Raw genomic sequence first — 21,575 nt, forward strand, 5'->3', positions numbered from 1 at the left:
GATCTGTCTAATGTTGACAGTGGAGTGTTAAAGTTTCCCGCTATTATTGTGTGGTAGTATAAGTTTCTTTGTAAGTCTCTAAGAACTTGCTTTATGAATCTGGGTGCTCCTGTATTAGGTGCATATATATTTAGGATAGTTAGCTCTTCTTGTTGCATTAAGTTAGCTCTTCTTTTTGCATTGATCCCTTTACCATTATTTAATGTACTTCTTTGTCTTTTTTGATCTTTGTTGGTTTAAAGTGTTTTATCAGAGACTAGGATTGCAATCCTGCTTTTTTATTTTTTATTTTTATTTTTTGCTTTCCAATTGCCATTCACAATTGCTACAAAGAGAATAAAATACCTAGGAATACAACTTGCAAGGGTTGTGAAGGATCTCTTCAAGGAGAACTACAGACCATTGCTCAAGGAAATAAGACAAGGACACAAACAAATGGAAAAACATTCCATGCTCATGGATAGGAAGAATCAATATCATGAAAATGGCCATACTGCCCAAAGTAATTTATAGATTCAATGCTATCCCCATCAAGCTACCATTGACTTTCTTCATAGAATTAGAAAAAACTACTTTAAATTTCATATGGAACCAAAAAAGAGCCCATATAGCCAGGACAATCCTAAGCAAAAAGATCAAAGCTGGAGGGAACACGCTACCTGACATCAAACTATATTACAAGGCTCCAGTAACCAAAACAGCATGGTACTGATACTAAAACGGATATATAGACCAATGGAACAGAACAGAGGCTTCAGAAATAACGCCACACGTCTACAACCATCTGATCTCTGACAAACCTGACAAAAACAAGCAATGGGGAAAGGATTTCCTGTTTAATAAATTGGCTGGCCGTATGCAGAAAACTGAAACTGGACCCCTTCCTTACATCTTATACAAAAATTAGCTCAAGATGGATTAAAGACTTAAACGTAAGACCTAAAGCTGTAAAAACCCAAAAAACAACCTAGGCAATACCATTCAGGACATTGGCATGGTCAAAGACTTCATTACTAAAACACCAAAAGCAATGGCAACAAAAACCAAGATTGACAAATGTGATCCAATTAAACTAAAAAGCTTCTGCACAGCAGAAGAAACTGTCATCAGAGTGAACAGGCAACCTACAGAATAGGAGAAAATATTTGCAATCTGTCTGTCTGACAAAGGGCTAATATCCAGAATCTATGAGGAACTTAAACAAATTTACAAGAAAAAAAAAAACCATCAAGAAGCGGGTGAATTATATGAACATATACTTCTCAAAAGAAGACATTTATGTGGCCAGAAAACATATGAAAAAAACGCTCATCATCACTGGTCATTAGAGAAATGCAAATCAAAACCACAGTGAGATACCATCTCATGCCAGTTAGAATGGCGATCATTAAAAAGTCAGAAAACAACAGATGCTGGAGAGAAATGTGGAGAAATAGGAAGCTTTTACACTGTGGCTGGGGGTGCAAATTGGTTCAACCATTGTGGAAGACAGTGTGGTGATTTTTCAAGGATCTAGAACCAGACATACCATTTGGCCCAGCAATCCCACTACTGGATATATACCCAAAGGATTATAAATCATTCTACTATAAAGACACATGCACATGTATGTTTATTGCAGCACTAGTCACAATAGCAAAGACTTGGAACCAACCCAAATATCCATCAATGATAGACTGGATAAAGAAAATGTGGCACATATACACTATGGAATACTATACAGCCATAAAAAAGGATGTGTTCATGTCCTTTGCAGGGACATGGATGAAGCTGGAAACCATCATTCTCAGCAAACTAACACGGGAACAGAAAACCAAACACCGCATGTTCTCACTCCTAAGTGGGAGTTGAACAATGAGAAAACATGGACACAGGGAGGGGAACATCACACACCAGGGCCTGTCAGGGGGTAGGGGGCTAGGGGAGGGATAGCATTAGGAGAAATACCTAATGTAGATGACAGGTTAATGGGTGCAGCAAACCACCATGGCACTTGTATATCTGTGTAAGAAACCTGCACATTCTGCACATGTATCCCAGAACTTTAATTTTAAAAAATCACAGAAGTACTACGGAGTATGCATTTTATTATTATACCAATTCAAACATAGTGGTAATAAATGTTAAAAAGTGGTCACTTAATACCAAATGTTACTGCTATGGCTAAACCATAAACAAACAAATGAAATTCTGAAATTCTGTTGTTAAAAATTACATTTGAGGCCAGGCATGGTGGCTCATGCCTGTAATCCCAGCACTTTGGGAGGCCAAGGTGGGTGGAACACCTGAGGTCAGGAGTTCAAGACCAGCCTGACCAACATGGTGAAACCCTGTCTCTACTAAAAATACAAAAAATTAGCCAGGCATGGTGGCGGGGATCTATAATCCCAGCTACTTGGGAGGCTGAGGCAGGAGAATAGCTTGAACCTAGGAGGCAGAGGCTGCAGTGAGCCAAGATCGCACCATTGCACTCCAGCCTGGGCGACAAGAGCAAAACTCTGTCTCCAAAAAAAAAAAAAAATTGCAGTTGATACTATGATAATCAACATGGAGATTGAGGAGTAAGTTATTATAATAGTTACGAATATCCTGCATTCCAGCCGCACCCCCAGATAATTTCAGCCATGTACTTCTGGCCAAGAACCACTTAGATATCTGAGGATGTGAAAACCATTTAGAACCCACATTGTGTTCACAGAATATGTTCCCAACTATGCCATTAGCCAAAGGCATAATTCTTGGTACAGATGGAATAGGAAGCTGGAGGTGTTTCCTACTTATTAAAGTCATTAAAAAAAAAAAAAAAAAGTTGGAAGGACTTTTTAATTGTCCTGTGGTAACCACTGACCAAAAGAACACATTGGTAAAAGCCCCTGGGTCTGGGCTGTTCTCTTGAACCTCCAAATTGTCCCTGGTTCTGCTTGGGTTCCTGGACTGGGTTGTGGTTTGAAAGTTGTTGCCAGGCTTTGCCTACTAGGTCATTGTCTGGTGGGGCGGGGTTGTGTTGAGAGGACTGAGAAAGTGAGGTCTCTCTGAGTAGCAGAAACTGTGGAAGAAAATGGGGACTGCACAGTAGAAAGAAGTTGACACTTTTCCTAGGACTTGAGACAGAATCAAGGGGGAGCCAGGTATTAAGCTAATAATAGCTTAGCCCTCAGCTGATCGATCTTACTGTCTTACATTACTATGGTTTTTAAATCTGTTGCTTCTTGTCAAATATATTTTAAGCTCTTGAGGTCAAGGGACCTTGGCAAATATCATTTATTGTCTTGAATATACTAAGTGCTCAATGACTAGCTTTTGCTGAATTCACAAAAAAAAAAAGTTTTAAAGAGTCATACTCTTTACATTTTATTTCTTCTCTTATATGAATTCCATCTGCTATATGAATCTGCCAGAGCGAACACTGGAGGCAGGATTGGGGATTTTGTTGGAATTTAGAATATGTTGAGTCTTATTGTGATTCTCTATCACTGTATTGTCATTTTCCCATGCAAATAGGGGAGGGATCTAAAGGAAACACATAATCAGTGGTTAAGAAGAATTCTAATGCTGTGACTGAGTCTGTAAAGAAGCTTGGCACAGGCTAGAGGAACAGGACAAGTCCTGCTATCTCAGAGGGAGTACACTGGCTGCAGGAGCCCTGGCCTTAGAATCAGCAGATGAGGTTTGAACCTCAGCCCTGTTACTTATAGGCTGGGTATCCTTAGGGAAGCCTCAGCTTAGCCCGGGTTTCCACATCTGTGAAATGGGAATTATAGCAGTACCTGTTTGTGGGCTTTTCGGGTGTGTAAATGAGATTCATTAGTTTATTCAATAATGATTTGTTAAATATAATACCTACAGACACTATTTTAGACGTTGGATATATAGCAGTAAGCAAAACAAAAGCCTCTGCCTCATGGAATTTATATTCCAAAAATATACATAATTAAATTTAATAAAGTGTTTATCAGTCACATTAGTTTGAGCCTCTCTGATGAACTCACGCTGTGGTTTTTGCTGTTATTTGTCTATAGGAGTTACAATAGTAAGTAATTAGGGCTACTATTGGGTGTCATGTTTGAATTGGTATAACCCCAGGGAAGTCCCAGTAAGTAGGACATTTGTGTGTGCCTGCTAAATTGCAGTATGCTTAGAAAGTCTGTTCCCCTCGAACTGGATTTCTGTCATTTTTGCCCCCATGAAGTGCTTAGTTCAAACAGTCCAGCAGTCTGCTGAGATTCAAGGGTGGCAAGTGGTGGTGTGGCTGAACTGGTTTCTCTCAGTCATTTGTGATGTATGATTTCACAGAGTTGTGAAGGTGCTTGTGTCATTTGTGGAAATAAGTCCAAGGGCTAACACAACCAATTAAAATCCACAAGCCACATTTCAGTGAGTAATTTCAACCTTTCCTCTCCAAACTTTTCATTAGCCACCCGTCAAAGAACAAAAAGAACAAATTGAAGGTTCAGTTCATTTTTTTCGTTGCCTTCCCTCTGGGGCTTTTCCTTTGAGTATCGTAATGCCCAAATTCCACGAAAGGAGAAAGGGCAAGCCCGGGCAGCAAACCTCAGAGGAACCGCATTCTGCTGGTAATTGCATACCGTCGTCTCCCAAGAGGTATATCTGTATTCACCTCCATCGGCTATTGCCTTCTTCATGCAGTACTTCAGGTCTCCAGTGGCACACAGCCCATCTAGTTAAAAATGCAAACAGGAAATTATTCTCTCACTGAATGGCCTTTGTGGCCCAGAAGAAAAAAAAAAAAAAGGTCATTTCTGCTGAGACATAACCTGAAAAACACTCTCACAAGAGTGGAAGCTGAAGGCTCACTATAAGCTAGCCCTGCCTCAGAACAAGGCTGGTGATAGCGTGTGTGTGTGGGAGCTCATGTGCATGGGCTCAGGGCATTTGTCACCAATGGACATGATTGAAGAAGCTTCTATCACCTGAAAAGCAGTTGTTCTGCTGGGCAAAGCTCGTTTATACTCCGAGGAATTACAGAGCAGACGTTACTTGGATGCGGAGGTTTGGTCTGGAGGACTGTGACATGACCCTGACAGCACGTCCCTGGGTTTCGGTGCTCCTCTGCTCTGCCCAGCTTTCCGTCATCTGGCCTCCCATGACCTCCTGTGCTCCCATTGTGGTTTCCCTGTGTGCTGACAAGTTTTCTGGTTGTTATGTCTTGCAGCCCCCCGAATCCAAGCCCAACTTCACCCCTCTCGCCATCTTGGCCCATGTTCTCGGCGCCATCCAGCCCTATGCCCACCTCATCCACGTCCAGCGACTCCTCCCCCGTCAGGTCTGTTGCAGGGTTTGTTTGGTTTTCTGTTGCTGCCGTTGTTCTCTCATTGGCTTGGTCCTCTCTTCATGCAGTGTTCAGCCTCCTCGTCAACTTTGTTCCCTGCCATCCAAACCTGCACTTGCTTTTTGACAGGCCAGAAGAAGCGGTACGTGAAGACTCCAGGTAAAATCTCGGATGATGACCAATCTGTTCCCGTTTATCCAAAGCTGGCCAGGGACAACAGGGGGCTGCCTCTGCTCTCCTGTGGTTCCATCCTAAGAGACCAGAGCTAAAAGGGACCATTTGCATGAACCAGCATGGCATTTTTCACACCCTTTTTAACCCTGACTCAAGTTTCTGAACTAATCTCTCTGGTGCCTAGAGTTAGGGGAAGGAGCACCTCCTGAATCAGACTCTGGTTTTGACGGCTCTCTCAATTTCATGTGCTCGCTGTGCTTTGGTGTAAGATAACATAAGCAGGAACAGTGTTGAGACACGTGCCAACCTTTTCTTCTCTCCTTTTCATCAGGTAGCATCAGGCAACATTTATTTGCAGGGTTGGGCTTCCCTGAGCAGTGACACCGAGTCACTTAGACCAGATCCAGTGTGGGAGAGCCAAATAGAACACAGAATAAAAACTTGAGAGACGAAGCGATTTCTCTTAAATTGCTCATGGCTTATGCCTCCTTGTCCCCCATATACTCCCAGAACCATCCATGCTCCCAGCCTGCTTCTGTCTCTGTGTGTCATGAAGCCTGAGCTGTCCTGGGAACAGGCACTACCTCTCTCTGAGGGAGAGCAGCTTGACCTAGTTCCTCTTCTCGGGGCCATGCTGTAGTTTTCCCTGCTTTTGTGACTTCCGCACTTAAGTTATTTGCTCTTGTGCTCTTTGGGAAAAAAAAGAGCTCTTTACAACCAGGAAAAGAATGAATAGGGATCCTGCAGAATTCCTATGCTGTGAAACTCCTGAACATGCTTCTCTCTCACGCTTTGTCTCGGCTTTCAGACAACCAGATAGTAGAGCCCAGTTTTAAGCATCAGAAGCGTTTTGGGCTTTGGGAGTATTTTCTCTTCTGTCTTTTTCTCCAAAGGGTGGATCCAGCAGAGAGCCTTAAATAATTGGTCAAGCCGAGTTTCACTTTTAGAAGAAAAGAAAACCCCATGCTATTTATATAGATACAGATACATATATTACTTTATTCCCCACTAGGCACTTACACATCTATCATTTTGTTCTATCCTCATGTGAGAATGAGAAGAGAAATGGCCTGAAACCTATTGTGGAAAAAGAAAACTAAAGCACAGTGAGGTGACTTGGACACAATGACATGACTAAATGAGAGCCAGTCCAGAATTCAGGACTTCTCCCCCTCAGCTCAGCACTCTTTCCTCCAAACACATGGGTAACCCCAGCTTTGAGTTTCCATGCAGCTCCCAGCCCAGAGCCTGGCTTACTCTTTTAGGTTTTATACAGCTTTCTACCTGGCTTTGTCCCGGATGATGGGAAGGAGCTTTTCAATAAATTCTTTTTTTTCTCACTCTATAAATAAGGGAAATTTTCAGATCATGTCTTCCTGACATTCTAGTGATTTCCTAATCATTCCTTGGACATCTTCTGGGCACTTTGGGAGACATTAACTTTTTAAGATACCAGAAATAGCATGGATTATTCTCATTAGATCATGCGGACCTGAACCAGAGGAAACTAAGTGACCACAGACAAGTCAGCTTCCAAAATGCCTCACTAACTCATTAGAGAAACTTGGGCTTTAGGAGAATGTAATTCCTTCATTTTTATCAAAATGGAGTAAAAATCTTCAAAATATTGGCCCTTTGGACAAAATGGGTTAAGAGACTCGAGAGTGGCATCACTCAGCTAAAATCCTAAAATGTCCTCTCTGCCTTGATGCTACTCACGTTTTTGTGACTCTGAGCTTTGGGGCCCTGTTTCTTGTCAAGCATCTTTAGCTCTTCACTCGTTTTCATCTCCCCAAATATTTCCAGACTCTTTTTCCTTCCTACCTCTTCCTACCTCCCAGAGTATTTCCAGATTGACAGAGGGCAGTGGCAATAGAATCTGCCCATCTTGTGTGTCTGGGGTCACGATCAGTCAGTACCTCCTCCCTTGGCCATTGTTAGAATAGCACCATTTGGACACCCGTTAGGAAGCTGCCCTCTTGAAATAGTCAAGGCAGGCAGGGCGCAGTGGCTCACACCTGTAATCCCAGCACTTCAGGAGGCTGAGGCGGGGAGATCACCCGAGGTTAGGAGTTCAAGACCAACCTGGACAACATGGAGAAACCCCATCTCTACTAATTAGTAAAGTACAAAAATTAGCCAGGCATGGTGCGCCTGTAATCCCAGCTACTCAGGAGGATTGCTGGAACCTGGGAGGCACAGGTTGCAGTGAGCCAAGATCGCGCCATTGCATTCCAGCCTGGGTGACAGAGCTAGACTCCATCTCAAAAAAAAAAAAAAAAAAAAAAAAAAAAGGTCAAGGCAGAGTTGGGCTAAGTATGTGTGCCCAGGGGAGCACAGATAGCAACATTGCTGGGGAGCTAGCTCATCAGAGGAACAGAGAGGGCCAAAATCTGTACACTGCAGTGTATAGCAAAGAGGTGGTGGTATACACCCATTATTCAGGTCCATTGAGGCCTCTCCCCCAAATCCACTTCCAGAGCATGAAGCTTCAGATTTCCTTCCCTGAGCAAAGCCTTTAAAAGTAAATATTGAATTAGACCTAATCAGTGGTCCCATGGACTTCTGAATGATATCTCCTTTGGAAATTGCTTCCTGTCTGTATTAGTCGGTTTTCATGCTGCTGATGAAAACATACCCAAGACTGGGAAGAGAAAGATGTTTAACAGACTTACAGTTCCACATGGCTGGGGAGGCCTCACAATCATGGCAGAAGGCAAGGAGGAGGAAGTCCTGTCTTTCATGGATGGCAGCAGGCAAAAAGAGAGTTTGTATAGGGAAGCTCCCATTTTTGAAGCCATCAGATCTCATGAGACCCAATCACTATTACGAGAACAGTACAGGGAAGACCATCCCCAACGATTCAGTCATCTCCACCGAGTCTCTCCCACAACACGGGAATTATGGGAGCTACAAGATGAGATTCAGGTGGGAATGCAGAGCCAAACCATATCACTGTCCCCTCTTCAAATCATTTATAGACTTTGTTTGTTCAAAGTCAGGAATGAAGATGCCTTTTGCAGCACAGTAGAGAAAGGGTGCTGGAGACGAATTATCTCCGTATTTCCCTTTTCTTTCACTTGCTCACCCCTCCCCCATAAAAGCCCACAGCCCCAAACCCATAACTTGCATTTGCACAGGAGTCCCTGGAAATTATGCCTAAATGATCAACCCTTTGCCACCTGCCAGTCTAGCTGGTCCCACCTCCCTGTAGTGCCATATGATGGAGAATGGGTCATCATTTTGCAAGGTTTGCAAGGGCATTTGAGGGAAACTCCTGTGTGTGCTTTCCAGGCCTTGTGCCATACTCAGAGGCGAAAATTAAAAGGGAACTAGCAGGAGGATCCAAACTTGTTCATGCCTTTAAAGGCCCAGCTGAAGTCTGAAGGGCAGTGTGACAGGAGCAGCCAAAAACTGCTCCAGGCTCTCTGTAGCCAGTTTTGAGATGCACTGTGGAGAACAGGAAGCCAAAGAACCAATGATGCCTGGTGGAGATTTTTTATTTTTTTTCAATCAGAGCCAAAGCCTACAAACACAATCTTTCTGCCAACAGGATTTGTCTGTTTTGGTAGGAACCCTACCTAAAGCAAACTGCTTAAAGGCCTTTGAGAAGGAGTTACGGGACACTTGAGTTGTTGAGCTGACAAGCTTTTAAGAAGATAAGACTTTTTGGGTAGGGTTGCCAGATTTAGCAAATAAAATAAAAATACAGCATACCCAGTTAAATTTTAATGGTAGATAAACAACAAAAATTTTTTCATATACATATGTCCCATGCAATATTTGGGGCATAATGTATACTAAAGAAATATTTATTGTTTAATCTGCCATCCAAATTTAACTAGGTGTCCTGTATTTTATCAGGCAACTCTACCCATTCCTACTCCTTGGGCAATACAAATGGCCCCCTTTAAAAGCACCTCTTCTATCATTTCTCCCATTTTTGTGCCTATCCTATGGCAGTAGAGGGAGATCTCAAGGGAAAATTCCTCCCATAGACTATTGGCTACTTATCAACTTGAGGAAAAAACAAGGCCCTTTCTTGGCTTGCTTATTTATTTATTTACTTACATTTTTTTTGAGACAGGGTCTCACTTGACTAGAGTGCAGTGGTGCAATCTCTGCTCATTGCGGCCTCAACCTCCTGGGCTCAACCAGTCCTCCTGCCTCAGCCTCCCAAGTAACCTGGACTCCACACGTGTCCCATCATGCCTGGCTAATTTTTAAAATTTTTTTGTAGAGATGGAGGTGTCTACAGTCTGGTCTTAAATTCCTGGGCTCAAGCAATCCTCCCACTTCCCAAAGTGCTAGGATTACAGGCATGTGCCACAGCACCTAGTCTGTTATTTTTTAATGTATTATGTTATTGCCACTTCATTATTCAATTTCACAAACCTAATATCAATGGAATGTTACTCCTTTTAAATGATAATCTTGGACACCCGGACCATTCCCTTTTATTTCTGCCTGCCAAATACCCCTGCTGGTTTCCCGGCTTGCCCCTGTTTTGTCCCATTATCCTTATTTAGTGAGATTATAAGTAATGTTCGCAAAAATCCAGTCAGAGGAGCTTTTCCTCAGATGCTGTTTCCCTTACTTTTAGTCTCCCTTCCCTGGTCTCTTTGCTTTTTACCCACCTGTTCTGCCCTGCCCAGGACCTGCTCTGCCCTGTCATCAAGAGGCAGAAATATTGCCTCAAAACCTGGTCTCTGAGACCCCGGCTAATGTGAACTAGATTCTCCTTTCACCTTCAATGTCATAACAGGCTCCATTTGCCTGTCAGTATAGTCTTCTGTTTTAGCACTTTTCACAGCCAAGTCACTCCTCCTCTCTGCTTCCCAGCTTCTCAAAAAAAAAAAAAAAAAAAGCCTCCTATGTACCTCCCTGGAAAGTTGCACATAGGATATTTGGTCCTTGCTGGCCAACACAGACTTGGTTTTCTTTGGCTCACAGACTGTGCCCCTTGTCCTGAACTTTATTCTTTCATCATAATTAGCCAGGAAGAGCTGTTTTCCTGTTGAAGCTGATGAATACTAAGGACTCTTCTTTCCTTCATTCCCAGGGGTCCCACTTCATTTTCTCCTGCTTTCCCAATATTTTCCCACCTGGCCATCATCTCTTGGTTCCTAGAAAACCAGAGGGAACAACAGTAAACTATGGCCCAGCAATAAATTCGAGATAACCATTTACTTGGATCAGCCTGCACAACGGAGACCATGTGGCTCACAAAGTTTAAAATATTTACCACCTAGCCCTTTGCGGAAAAAGGTTGCCACCCTCTGCTCTAGAACAGTGGCTCTCGACCCTCATTTCATATTGGAATTACTTGGAGAGCTTTTTTAAAATACTGATGCTCAGCCGGGTGTGGTGGCTCACGCCTGTAATCCCAGCACTTTGGGAGGCAGAGGCAGGTGGATCACGAGGTCAGGAGATTGAGACCATCCTGGCTAACACGGTGAAACCCTGTGTCTACTGAAAATACAAAAAATTACCTGGGGGTGGTGGTGGGCGCCTGTAGTCCCAGCTACTCGGGAGGCTGAGACAAGAGAATGGCGTGAACCCGGGAGGCGGAGCTTGCAGTGAATCAAGATGGTGTCACTGCACTCCAGCCTGGGCGACAGAGTGAGATTCCATCTCAAAAAAAAAAAAAAAAACGATGCCTATATAATATCTGCACATCTGGGTAGAACCCAGGCATCTGCATTTTCTAAATGTTCCCCAGGTGATTCGGATGCACAGTGAGAGTGATTGTAAACACTCATTGGACATGAGAAAAGCAAAAACAAAACAAACAAACAAAACGCCTCGTGTCCCCTCTCCCTTCTTCCTCCTCCCCACACTCTCCATACAGGTGCGCGTGTGGGCTCGTGCACACACATGTGTAATTGCCCTCATGCACCTTGTCTATTCCCTCCCCTGGGGGGTGGAGAGCTCCAGCTCTGGAATCCTGCCTCACCAGCAAGACCCAGCCTGGTAAGAAATCAGGAACATCTGGGAGAGCTCATGTCCGCCCGTGGCCTGGAACTGAAACTTGGCTTTGCTGGAATTTCTCCTTTTTGACTCACTGAGCATTGCCAGCTTTCAACAGGGTCTGTTGGGAGCGTGTTCCCCAGAGCAGCTTGGAACTTCTTTCCTGCCCCTGCTTCCCTCCCCTCCCACAAGGCACTCCCACTCCAAAAATGGGGCCCAGCCTGCCCTCCCGCTGTTTGGCTGTTGTAACTCCCAGGTAGAGTTTTAACATGGCACAAGGTGACCCCACAAGAAGTGTAGTTTCTTGAAGCTTATGGCTTTTCTCTGAATATTTCTCATTTTTCTCCTGTGACCTTTGCAGCTTTCCCACCTCATGTCTTGCCATCTGGCTGCCTTGCCAGGCACTTCCCATGAGAGGGTACTAGGTAGTTTACAGGGAAAGGGAAGAAGGGAGATTAAATATCTGGGGCTTTCTAAGGGTTTTTTCAAAAATGTTAAATAAACTCCTGTTTTCACACAGCACACCGTTCCGGAAGGCGAAAGCCTTGTATGCCTGCAAAGCTGAACATGACTCAGAACTTTCGTTCACAGCAGGCACGGTCTTCGATAATGGTGAGTTTCTCATCCCCTCACAAAGATATGGGCGGGGGGGCGGGGGCAAGGGGAGCACATAAATAACTGGCATTTTCAAAGCTCCTCCCTAGGGAAAATCTCAATACAATGGGTAAGAAAAAAAAGCGTGTGTGTGTGTGTGTGTGTGTGTGTGTGTGTGTGTGTGTGTGTGTGTGTGTGTGTTGGTTTCTGTGTCTTTTCCCAAAATAAAAGAGCAGCAGCAGGACTTCCGGAGACATTGTGAAGAGTGAACTAGTGTAATCAGCTCCGCGTTGAGTTGTTACCACTGTGAATAAGATTGTGCCTGCAAAAGACCCAGCCCAGGACCTGAAAGTGGCTTTAAGAGATCATACACATCACATGTTTAAAATGGTACTCAACGCGTATTAAGCATTCAATAAGTTAATATTTTTATTATTAAAACCATCGTCATCATTGTATCCATCTTCAAAAAAGGCCCTGATGCTCTCATAGTTCACAGTGACAATTTTTCCTCACTTTTGTCTGAGCAGTGGGTGCCGCACCTGACTCTGGGGTCCTGGCTGTATCTGTAAACACATTCCAGGCCAGAGCAGAGATGGGTTCCTGGGGACCAGCCCTTGACTGTACTCACGTCCACAGGGGCTGCCATTGTGTGTGCCCAGCCGCTGCATTCAGCATAGCAGAGATACCCATCAGGTACAGGTAGACAAAAGGGGGAACAAGGCACAGAGCATGGGGGTTTCCCAGGTCACACTCAACCCTTGGCCTTCTGGGTCAGCAGAAGGAGGAGGGATTACCCCAGAACTGCATGTGGGTGTCTGGGTCTGCATTCCCTTTTATCGCTCTCAAAGCCTCAAGCACTGTCCTTAAACCTTTGCTCCATTAACTTTCATCTGGGCCCTTTATAAATCAAAGTGCACAAACAGCCAGCCCAGCCACCTCTCCTGTTCATAGCTGGTGCTTGCAGGCCCCAGCAGACTGCAGGTGCAGTGCAGATGCAACAGGGCTGCTGAAGGCTGTCCAAAGCCATTTTACTGGTGAGTGTCCCCCACACAGGCCCAGGCGGCGGAGTCCTCGCCCTGCCGTAACACGACACGGCTCCTACAGAAGACAAACCAGAATGGGCTGCGTTGCTTGGGCTTCTGCTCCCTGCTTTGTCAGCAGGGAAGGGGCTTCTGCCTGAAGAAGAGCAGGATTTGAGAGATTCCTACACTGACAGGTGAATCCAGGGCTTAAAGGTCTGTCCTCTAAGTCCCAATTCACTGCTCACATGGGCAAGGGATCATCATGTTCCTATCAGCCATTCCCTCTGACAACACAAAGGACTCCTGATCTCAGGGGCAGAATTGTTTTAAACTAGCAAAAGTTATGTATATGCTTCTGTCTTCTTTGTGATTCCTTTTGGTGAGTGCAGCCTTCTTCCATTTTTTAACGGTTTATTAAGATAACCGTACCACCTACAATTTACCCATTTAAAATGTACAATTCAATGGTTTTTAGTATATTCAGAGTTGTGCAACCATCACCACTATATAATTCCAGAATATTTTCATCACCCCCAAAAGAAACCCCATACCTTTTAGCAGTCATGCCCCGCTTACCACAACCATTTCCATCCAGCCCAAGGCAACCCCTCTTCTACTTTGTCTCTCTGTATTTGCCTGCTCTGGACATTTCATACAAATGGAATTATACAGCATGTGATCTTTGAAACTGGATTCTTCCGTTTGCATAATGTTCAAGTTCATCCACATTGTAGCGTGTCAGAACCGTATTCCTTTTAATGTGTGATGGTATGGACATAGCACAGTTCATGTAAGCTCATTCCTCAGTAGATGGGCACGTTGTTTCCACTTTTTGGCTGTTTGAACAATGCTGCTGTGAACATGTGTGTAGGTTTTTGTGAGGGCGCAGGTTTCCAGTTCTCTTGGGGATACACCTATGAGTGGGATTGCAGGGCCATATGAATTCTGTGTTTAAGCGTCTGAGGAAACGCCAAACTGTTACACGAAGAAGTTGCACCATTTTACCATTTTATGTTCCTACCTTCTTTCATTTTTAAGTCTTTCTGCGGTAGCTTAAACAGTTAAGCATAAAGGGGGGAAAAAAAGAAGAGAAGAGAAGCCTGGGTGATTGTTAACTCCCAAGTCCTTTTTTCCCCCAGCAGAGTGTCCTTCAGCATCCACAGCCATCTTCACTGCCACACCGAAGCCCCGGGCGCCTCCACCTCTCACCTGGGCGCTTCCACTGGCCGCCCAACACATCTTCTCACTTCTGCTCTTGCTGCCATGACCCCCTCTTTACAGAGCAACGAGAGTGATCTTTGAAAAATGGAAATGACATTAAAGCCCTTCAGTGGCCTCCCATTGCTCTGAGAATTACTTACAAGGCCCTACAGGGCCCGGTCCCTGCCCCTCTGACCTCTCGCCCTCACTTGACATACTACAGCGTCATAGACCTTCTTCATGTTCTCAAGTAAGGTCAGCAAACTATGACCTGCCGGTCAAATCCAACCCGCCACCTGCCACCTAACAATTCTGTAAGTGCTCCCGCCTACAGCGTGGTAATCATCAGAAATCCTATAGGTATTGACAGATGAGAGCAGGAGGGAAGTTTGGTTGAATGAGTAAGAGGCCTTACCCAAGCCTTCCTGTGGGCTCTAGGAGTCATGGCAGAGTTTGCTGACACTGGTTTGTTTTTAACCAGCCTTGCCAGTGACCTTTCAAATTCCCTGAGGAGCAAAAGGCCAAATTAAACGTGAAAGAAAACACCTTTCAGTGTTGACTGAGTTGCAGTAGAAAATGGACCTGACGAAATGTTAGTACACTTTCTCAGTTGGGTTAACTGAAAATATGTTATTAGGTCTTCTTTCCAGAGGAAAATGCTTACGTAGACCCTCTCCCTCCCCACCCCGTCACCTCTACCGGAGAAAATGAGGCATTACAGAACACTGTTATTCTGCCTGGCGGGGGGCGGGGGGGGCGTCTTTTTCCTTGTTCCATTTCTTGTTAGTTTACCACTGGGGATATTAGGTAAAGGCTATTTAATTTGTATGCTGTGTAGCTGTCAGATTAAATCATCCAACCAATCAGAAGAAAGTGCACGTGTGTGTGTGTGTGTGTGTGTGTCTTTGTGTGTGTGTCAGGATTAAGAAGAATGAATAAGGAAGAGGAAAAGGGAGGGGCCCGTGGAGGGAAAGTCTGTTGTTTCGTAATGATTAATCTCAAAGCCTTTGGATTCCAGGGGCCCCTACTGTGACTCCGGAGTGGCTGCTGCTGTCAGCTCATGGACTTTGTGCAGTGGGAAATGGATGTGCAATACCTAGAAATAATTCCAGTGTCAGCTCTGGCCAATCTACTGGGAAACTGTCCATTTTAACAAGAGCACCTCAGACAGTAACTGGAAAGAGAAATAGCTCCTATTCTCAGGAACGTTAGTCATCTTGAAGCAACATGATTCGTGATACCTGGAAAATGCACATGGCAGTCACTAAAATTGGGTTCTAGGGATACTTTTAACAAGATCTGAGAGGAGATGGATCCATTCATTCCCATGGTACCTGACACAGCACTACTACACAACAGGCCTGTCCCAAGTTTCCTTTGCTGATGGAGAACAGCCTCACGGGGGAGCCCCCAAGCTGCCTAGGAAATGGGCTAACAGGAGAGCACTCAGGGATCTCCTTCAGCTTCTCCAGCCATCTTCGCTGCCACGCCCAAGCCCAGGCCACCTCCACCTCTCACCTGGGTGCTTCCACTGGCCGCCTGACACATCTTGTTGCTGGCTTCCACTCTTGCTCCCATAACCCCTTCTTCACATAGCAGCAAGAGTCATCTTTGAAAATGAAAATCACATCATGTTATTTCCTGCTTAAAATCTATCAGTGGCCTCCCACTGCTCTGAGAATGACTTACAAGGCCCCACAGGGCCCAGTTCCTACCCCTCTGACCTCCTCTCACCCTCACTTGACATCCTGCAGCTTCGCAGGCCTTCTTTATGTTCTCAAGTAAGAGCAGCAAACTATGACCTGCCAGTCAAATCCAACCCGCCACCTGTTTTTGTAAATAAAGCTTGACTGGAACACAGACACTCATGCCTTTGTGTCTGCGTGTTATCTGTGGCACTAATGGCAGAGTTAAGGAGAGAGACACACTGACCGTGAGGCTCTTTAGGAAACACAGGCCCACCACTGTTCTAAAATCCCTCCCAGCCTTTTCCCATTGCAGGGCCGCTGCGCTTGCACTACCCACTGCTCTAGTCTTTCTCCTTTCACCACTCCCTAAAATTATGTGCTTGCTTATTGCTTGATTGTCCCGCCCAGCAAAATCTTGTCTGCTTGTTCTGTGCTATGTGCAAGGACCTAGCGTGGTGTCTAGCATGTGGTAGGTGTTCAGTAAACATTTTTAAATGAGTAAATGTATTTTAAGTACCCAGGGGTCTGCACCTCTTTTAGTTAAGACTTCTTTTGGGGACAGTCAGCCATTAGAGACCTTAGTCACACACTTGCTCCCTGTCCATGGTGAGCGAAGGAGGGCAGAAGGCATGAGTTGTATGCGCAGGGGTGTATGGTGTACACAGGGGTAGAGCTGAGAGAAAGTGGTTGGCAGGAAGCACACCTGTGTCCCCAGAAGCTTGTATTTGTTACATGCTTGCTGGGCTGAAGAGCCCCTCAGGCAGCTTGCGGCAACACCTTTTGTGTTTGTATAGCATCTCGGACACTGGTGCAGTTCGGTGTTGCACCTTGGCGCCATTCAGCCCAACAAGCGCTTAGCATCTTTGATGTTCAGAGCATTGGGCTAGGCAACAGCAGTAGTAGTTAAGATGACAGACTCTGGGATCAGATGTCCTGGGCTCTGATTCATTTTCATCGTCTACCAGCTATTAATATTTAGTTTTGGCCAAGATGCTTAACTTTTCTCAGCCACAGTTTTTCATCAGTAAAGTGAGGATAATAGCAGAACCAACTCCATAGTCATTCTGAAGATGAAAGGAGGAAATGCAGGTGTGAAGCGCGTATTCGCAAAAGGTCTGCCGCCTGGCATGTGCTCAACATGTTATCTTCCTTATCAGCATGGCTCACACTCTCTGGTTAAACAGAGGCCTGATGTAGTGGGAAGGGGGTTGGTCTCTGGAATCAAACAAGCTGAGTTTAAATTTTGGTTCTAGTATTGTGACTATGCACAAATTATTTTACCTCTCTGAGCCTTAATTTTCTCATCTGCAAAATATGGATAATAATAATATAAGCTAGGATCCTGAGAATCAAATGAATCAATATGTCTAAAACTCCAAGCACACGGCAGCTTCATAACATATCTAAGTGTTAGCTTGTATCATTATAATTCACGAGGCAGAAGGGAATTACTGAAGGTTGTTGAGCCAGGAAGTGCTATAATCCAAACCAAAACGCACTGAAAAACTAGATAGAGAAGCAAAGCTTAGCACATTTGAACAGCATATTAATAGGATGCATGCATACTATGTGGGATGTACTATGAGCATTTTAGGAGTCTGGAAGAGGAGGGTGCGGGTAGAAGGGATTCCATGGTAATATTTACAAAGGAAGTGGGGCTTCAGGTAAGCCTTAACGTGGAAACAGAAGACAGCAGAAAGAAAGGGGGCACTGGTGCTGCCTCCCTCCTCCGTTAGTAAATGACAGTTTGAATTTTAACTCGGAGGCATTTGGGCACAGAAAAGTTATAGCTCCTAACTTCCTGTGAGCTAGTAAAATACAGGTTCCTGCATCCCCTTCCCAGAGATTCTGCTTTAATTGATTTGCCATGGGTCCCAGGAATGTGCGGTTTGAATAAGCATCCTGAGGGTTCTGAAGCACATGGTCTGGCATATGCTTTAGTAAACCCTGGCTTGAAGGCTCAGTGAGTCAGCAGTCCGACCCAAAGGCTGTGTTATCTCCTGCCATCCCCTGTGACCTACCTTTTGGCCTCCAGTTTGGAGGGCCTGTCTTGTCCCCTCTAATTCTTCCCTTAGCCCCCAAATTGCATTGTAAATGTTTTCACCCCAGTACCTGTGCTGTGGTTGAACAGCTGGCCAGGAAAAGGAGAAAGATCTGAAGGAGATGGACTCAGTGCATCTGGTAGAGTAACAACTCAACTTGGAGCTTTGCTGTAAAGCAGGAGGGCCTGGCTTTTGTTTTTGTTTTGTCAGTTTGGTTGCTTTATTCTTTCTAGGTTTTTATTTTGGAGAATGGGTTTGATTTGTTAATTTTATTCTGAACAGTTGATTTTTCCTAAAGCTCAGGTGGGTGGTAAGGGCCGTCTGGTTTTACTAGGTCTTTACTAGGAGGGGGTCTTGCTGAGCAGTCCCGATCCAGGATCTCCTACTGACTAGCCAGTACTGAGCATTTGCTCTGTGCCTGGCTCTGTGCCGAGTGCTTTACCCACACCAGCTCCTTACATATTTGCAAGAACCAACTAAAGGGAAGAGGGGCTTGTCACCAGTATGAAGTGCAGAAACTGAAGTGATCTTGGAAGCTTTGGTTGGGTGGATGGGCAGAGGGCAGGGGTATTTGGGTGTTCTTTAAGAGTGGCATGGAAGACCTTTGGTAATTGGAGAGGCCAGGTTGCTTTTAATTTGTGTCTTCTTCCAAGGCACTTCTCTCCCAGACTCTGTCTTGTGTGGGTTGTCATGAACCCAAAGTATCCTCGCTGTTTATCCCTCAGGCTTAGTGATCTGAAATTGGCCAACTTTGGAGGCCAATGAATAGATGTTTAACCTTGTCTTTTCCTAAGGAGGCACTCAAGGTGTACCCAAAGTTGACTGGCACTGATCTTCTGGAAGATTCTTTTGCTGTCTCCCATTTGCCTCCTTTGGTTTCTGTTCTTGCGTCTTTCCCTACAAACTGAAACTAGAATTCTGTAGCAGTGTCAGAGCGGAAATGCTTTTCTAAAACAAGCTCAGGAAGTCATTTAATTAGCCCAGGAAGGGAATAGGGGAAAATCTATTCTCTCCAAATAATCTTGGAAAATTGGAGCTTTCCTAACACATTAAGAGTAAATGCCCTGCCTCACTGCAGAGTGATCTGTATATCTTCAGTTGACAAGCATGAACATCCCCCACCTCTTAGTCCCATGATTCCTTCTCTCTTCCTTCCTGCTATTGACTACTTTGCAGACTCAGCTGGATTTTAGATAATCTTTATAATATCACAATGGTTTCCATGGAGATGGATCATGATGTCACAAAAGTAGATATACATTTTTGGATACTGAAAAATCAAAGGGCAATAGAGGGAGGAATAGAAGAATTTTTAAGCTGGTATATAGAGGAGGGGGAAATCTAGAGAACAGGAAAGAAAACTAAGAAAGAGTGTGAGTGAAACAGAGAAATGGCTATTCAAAGGCTATTCAAAATCACAACCACAAAAAAAAAAAAAAAAAAAAAAAAACCCAGAAAATTTGCAAGGAAATTAGAAGCAGGGGGTAAGGATTTGAAGGAAAGTAAGATGATGATGAGAAGCTGGATTGATTGAGACAGGGTCTTGCTCTGTTGCCCAGGCTGGAGTGCAGTGGTGCAATCACGGCTCAGTGCAGCCTCGACCTGCTGAGCCCAAGCAATCCTCCCACTTTGGCACTCCCCCTCCTCCAAGTAGCTGTGACTACAGACATGCTCCATCAAACATGGCTAGTTTTTATATATTTTGTAGAGGTGAAGTTTTGCCATGTTGCCCAGGCTGTTCTCAAACTCCTGGGCTGAAGCAATCCACCTGCCTCAGCCTCCCAAGGTACTGGGATTACAGGCGTGAACCACCAGGCCCAGCCTCTAGATGCTGGATATCTTTAGAGACTAGTTCTTAGTCTTCTGTGGGTACTGCACTGAGCACATAGTTGATACTGGGCAGGCCGGTGGGTGAGTACGTGGGAGGAAGGAAGGAAGGAAAGGATGAAAAGGAAGGAAGAAAGGAAGGATACATACATGTATGGATGGACCAGGTCAATTGTTGCCCTCTAACCTACATAGTAGGAATCTGTCACTTCTTTGTAGTTTAAACCAGGAGCTTCAGAAAATCTATGAAATCCCTAAAATTGTATGCAAAATGTTGAATGTCTGTGACTGTTTCCTTTTTCATTGTGAAGAAAGTTTTCAGGACAGCTTTCATCAAAAGGCTTATATCCCACAAAAGGTTCAGAACCTCTAAACTTCTAGAATGATGTAACTTAATAAGTGATTGTACTCATTGCTCAAGCTTCCTTCACACACACACACACACACACACACACACACACACCCCACACACACATATCTGCCGCCTGCTCTATCTGTAACACCATCTATTCTCGCTTTCTCTCCCCTTCCTGTACAGTTCACCCATCTCAGGAGCCTGGCTGGTTGGAGGGGACTCTGAACGGAAAGACTGGCCTCATCCCTGAGAATTACGTGGAGTTCCTCTAACCGTGGGCCCCAGCAGAACTGCTGAGCTTTACATGGTATCCATGACAACTGCTGATTCCAGTGTCGTAGGCCATTTCTCTCTGCCACTGAGAAATGCAGCGTGACTGACTCTGTTGCTACCTGTCAACATGAATGTTTCTGTGAGCTCTGGTGTCACTCATCTCCATGATCATCTCAGCCAACACTCGTCAATACTGCAAGAAAAGAAGTCAATCAGCAGAGGAGACCATTTGCTTTTGATAACTAAGAGGAAGACTTGCAAAGCCATTTTCTCATGAGTACCCTAAATAGGGGGCACTCATTTTGTTTCAACAGTCCGAACGCCCAACCTTCAGAAAGAGGAAGTCAGATAGAAGTAGTCCCCGAGAGCACACTGCGTAGCTAAGTCTGCTGGGGCTGGGTGAAGAAATTGGCGCTGAGATCCAGGCTGGATCCATTGCTTTTGTTTACAGTAGGCACTCTCTCTACCCCACCTCTCAGTACTTGAGACTTAAAGTGCTACAGGCAGCTGAGTCTGTTTGCATGCAGGATGAAGAGGGTTAAAGCACTGTTTATATAAGATCCAATCTCTCACCATCTCTAAAGCAGCCGTTGGCCCATCATCAGTGAGATATAGTCCAGTCTTCTCATGCACGGGAACACACACACCCTGCGTTTCTCCCTCCCCGGCTAGGAACCTCTCTGCCACCAAGGGCTGCCATCCATCGCCTAGTAACCACGGCAACCCAACCTACTCTAAAACCAAACCCAAAAAAATAAAATAAAATAACACATCCTCTTTGCATGACACATTTTTTCTCTCCCCTTTTTGGTATACTTTTATTGAATGGTTTTCTAACAACTTGAAGCACATGATCAAGGAATTAGGGTGGTCTACTTGAGGCAGACGGGATAGTAGCTGAGAACTGTTCCCCTTCTGATGAATTTCAGCAGCATCGGGATATATTTGGAGCACACCTTAGTAATCTCTTGAGATTAAATTACATAGTCTTAATATTTCCGTTCCTCCATGCAACTGATGTTTGTTTTTTAAAGGGTAAGATGCTGCCTCCCAATGGGTGACACCATCTGACTGGTTTCCCCATGTCTTCCTGTTCACCCATCCCTGCTCCCACCCTTGCCTGCCTCTAACCCACCA

At 44.7% G+C, this 21,575-nt stretch overlaps 1 protein-coding gene across 50 annotated transcripts in view; it reads left to right on the plus strand.

The window, feature by feature from the left end:
- ARHGAP26 (Rho GTPase activating protein 26) overlaps positions 1-21,203 on the plus strand; it is an 840,200-nt gene extending 818,997 nt beyond the window's left edge. For 15 of the 50 annotated variants that reach the window (XM_077937293.1, XM_077937301.1, XM_077937297.1 and 12 more), the window contains 2 exons: positions 11,955-12,046; positions 20,349-21,203. In XM_077937293.1, coding sequence (XP_077793419.1) covers positions 11,955-12,046; positions 20,349-20,437 — 181 coding nt within the window. In that variant the 3' untranslated portion in view covers positions 20,438-21,203. Of the gene's footprint in view, positions 1-5,173; positions 5,450-11,954; positions 12,047-15,271; positions 16,116-20,348 lie in introns of those variants that run through there. The other 35 variants (XM_077937285.1, XM_077937263.1, XM_077937269.1 and 32 more) reach the window with 8 other exon arrangements.
- Positions 21,204-21,575: the final 372 nt, after the last annotated feature.

This window comes from Macaca mulatta, chromosome 6 (assembly GCF_049350105.2).
Source record: "Macaca mulatta isolate MMU2019108-1 chromosome 6, T2T-MMU8v2.0, whole genome shotgun sequence".
Classification (NCBI taxonomy): Eukaryota; Metazoa; Chordata; class Mammalia; order Primates; family Cercopithecidae; genus Macaca; species Macaca mulatta.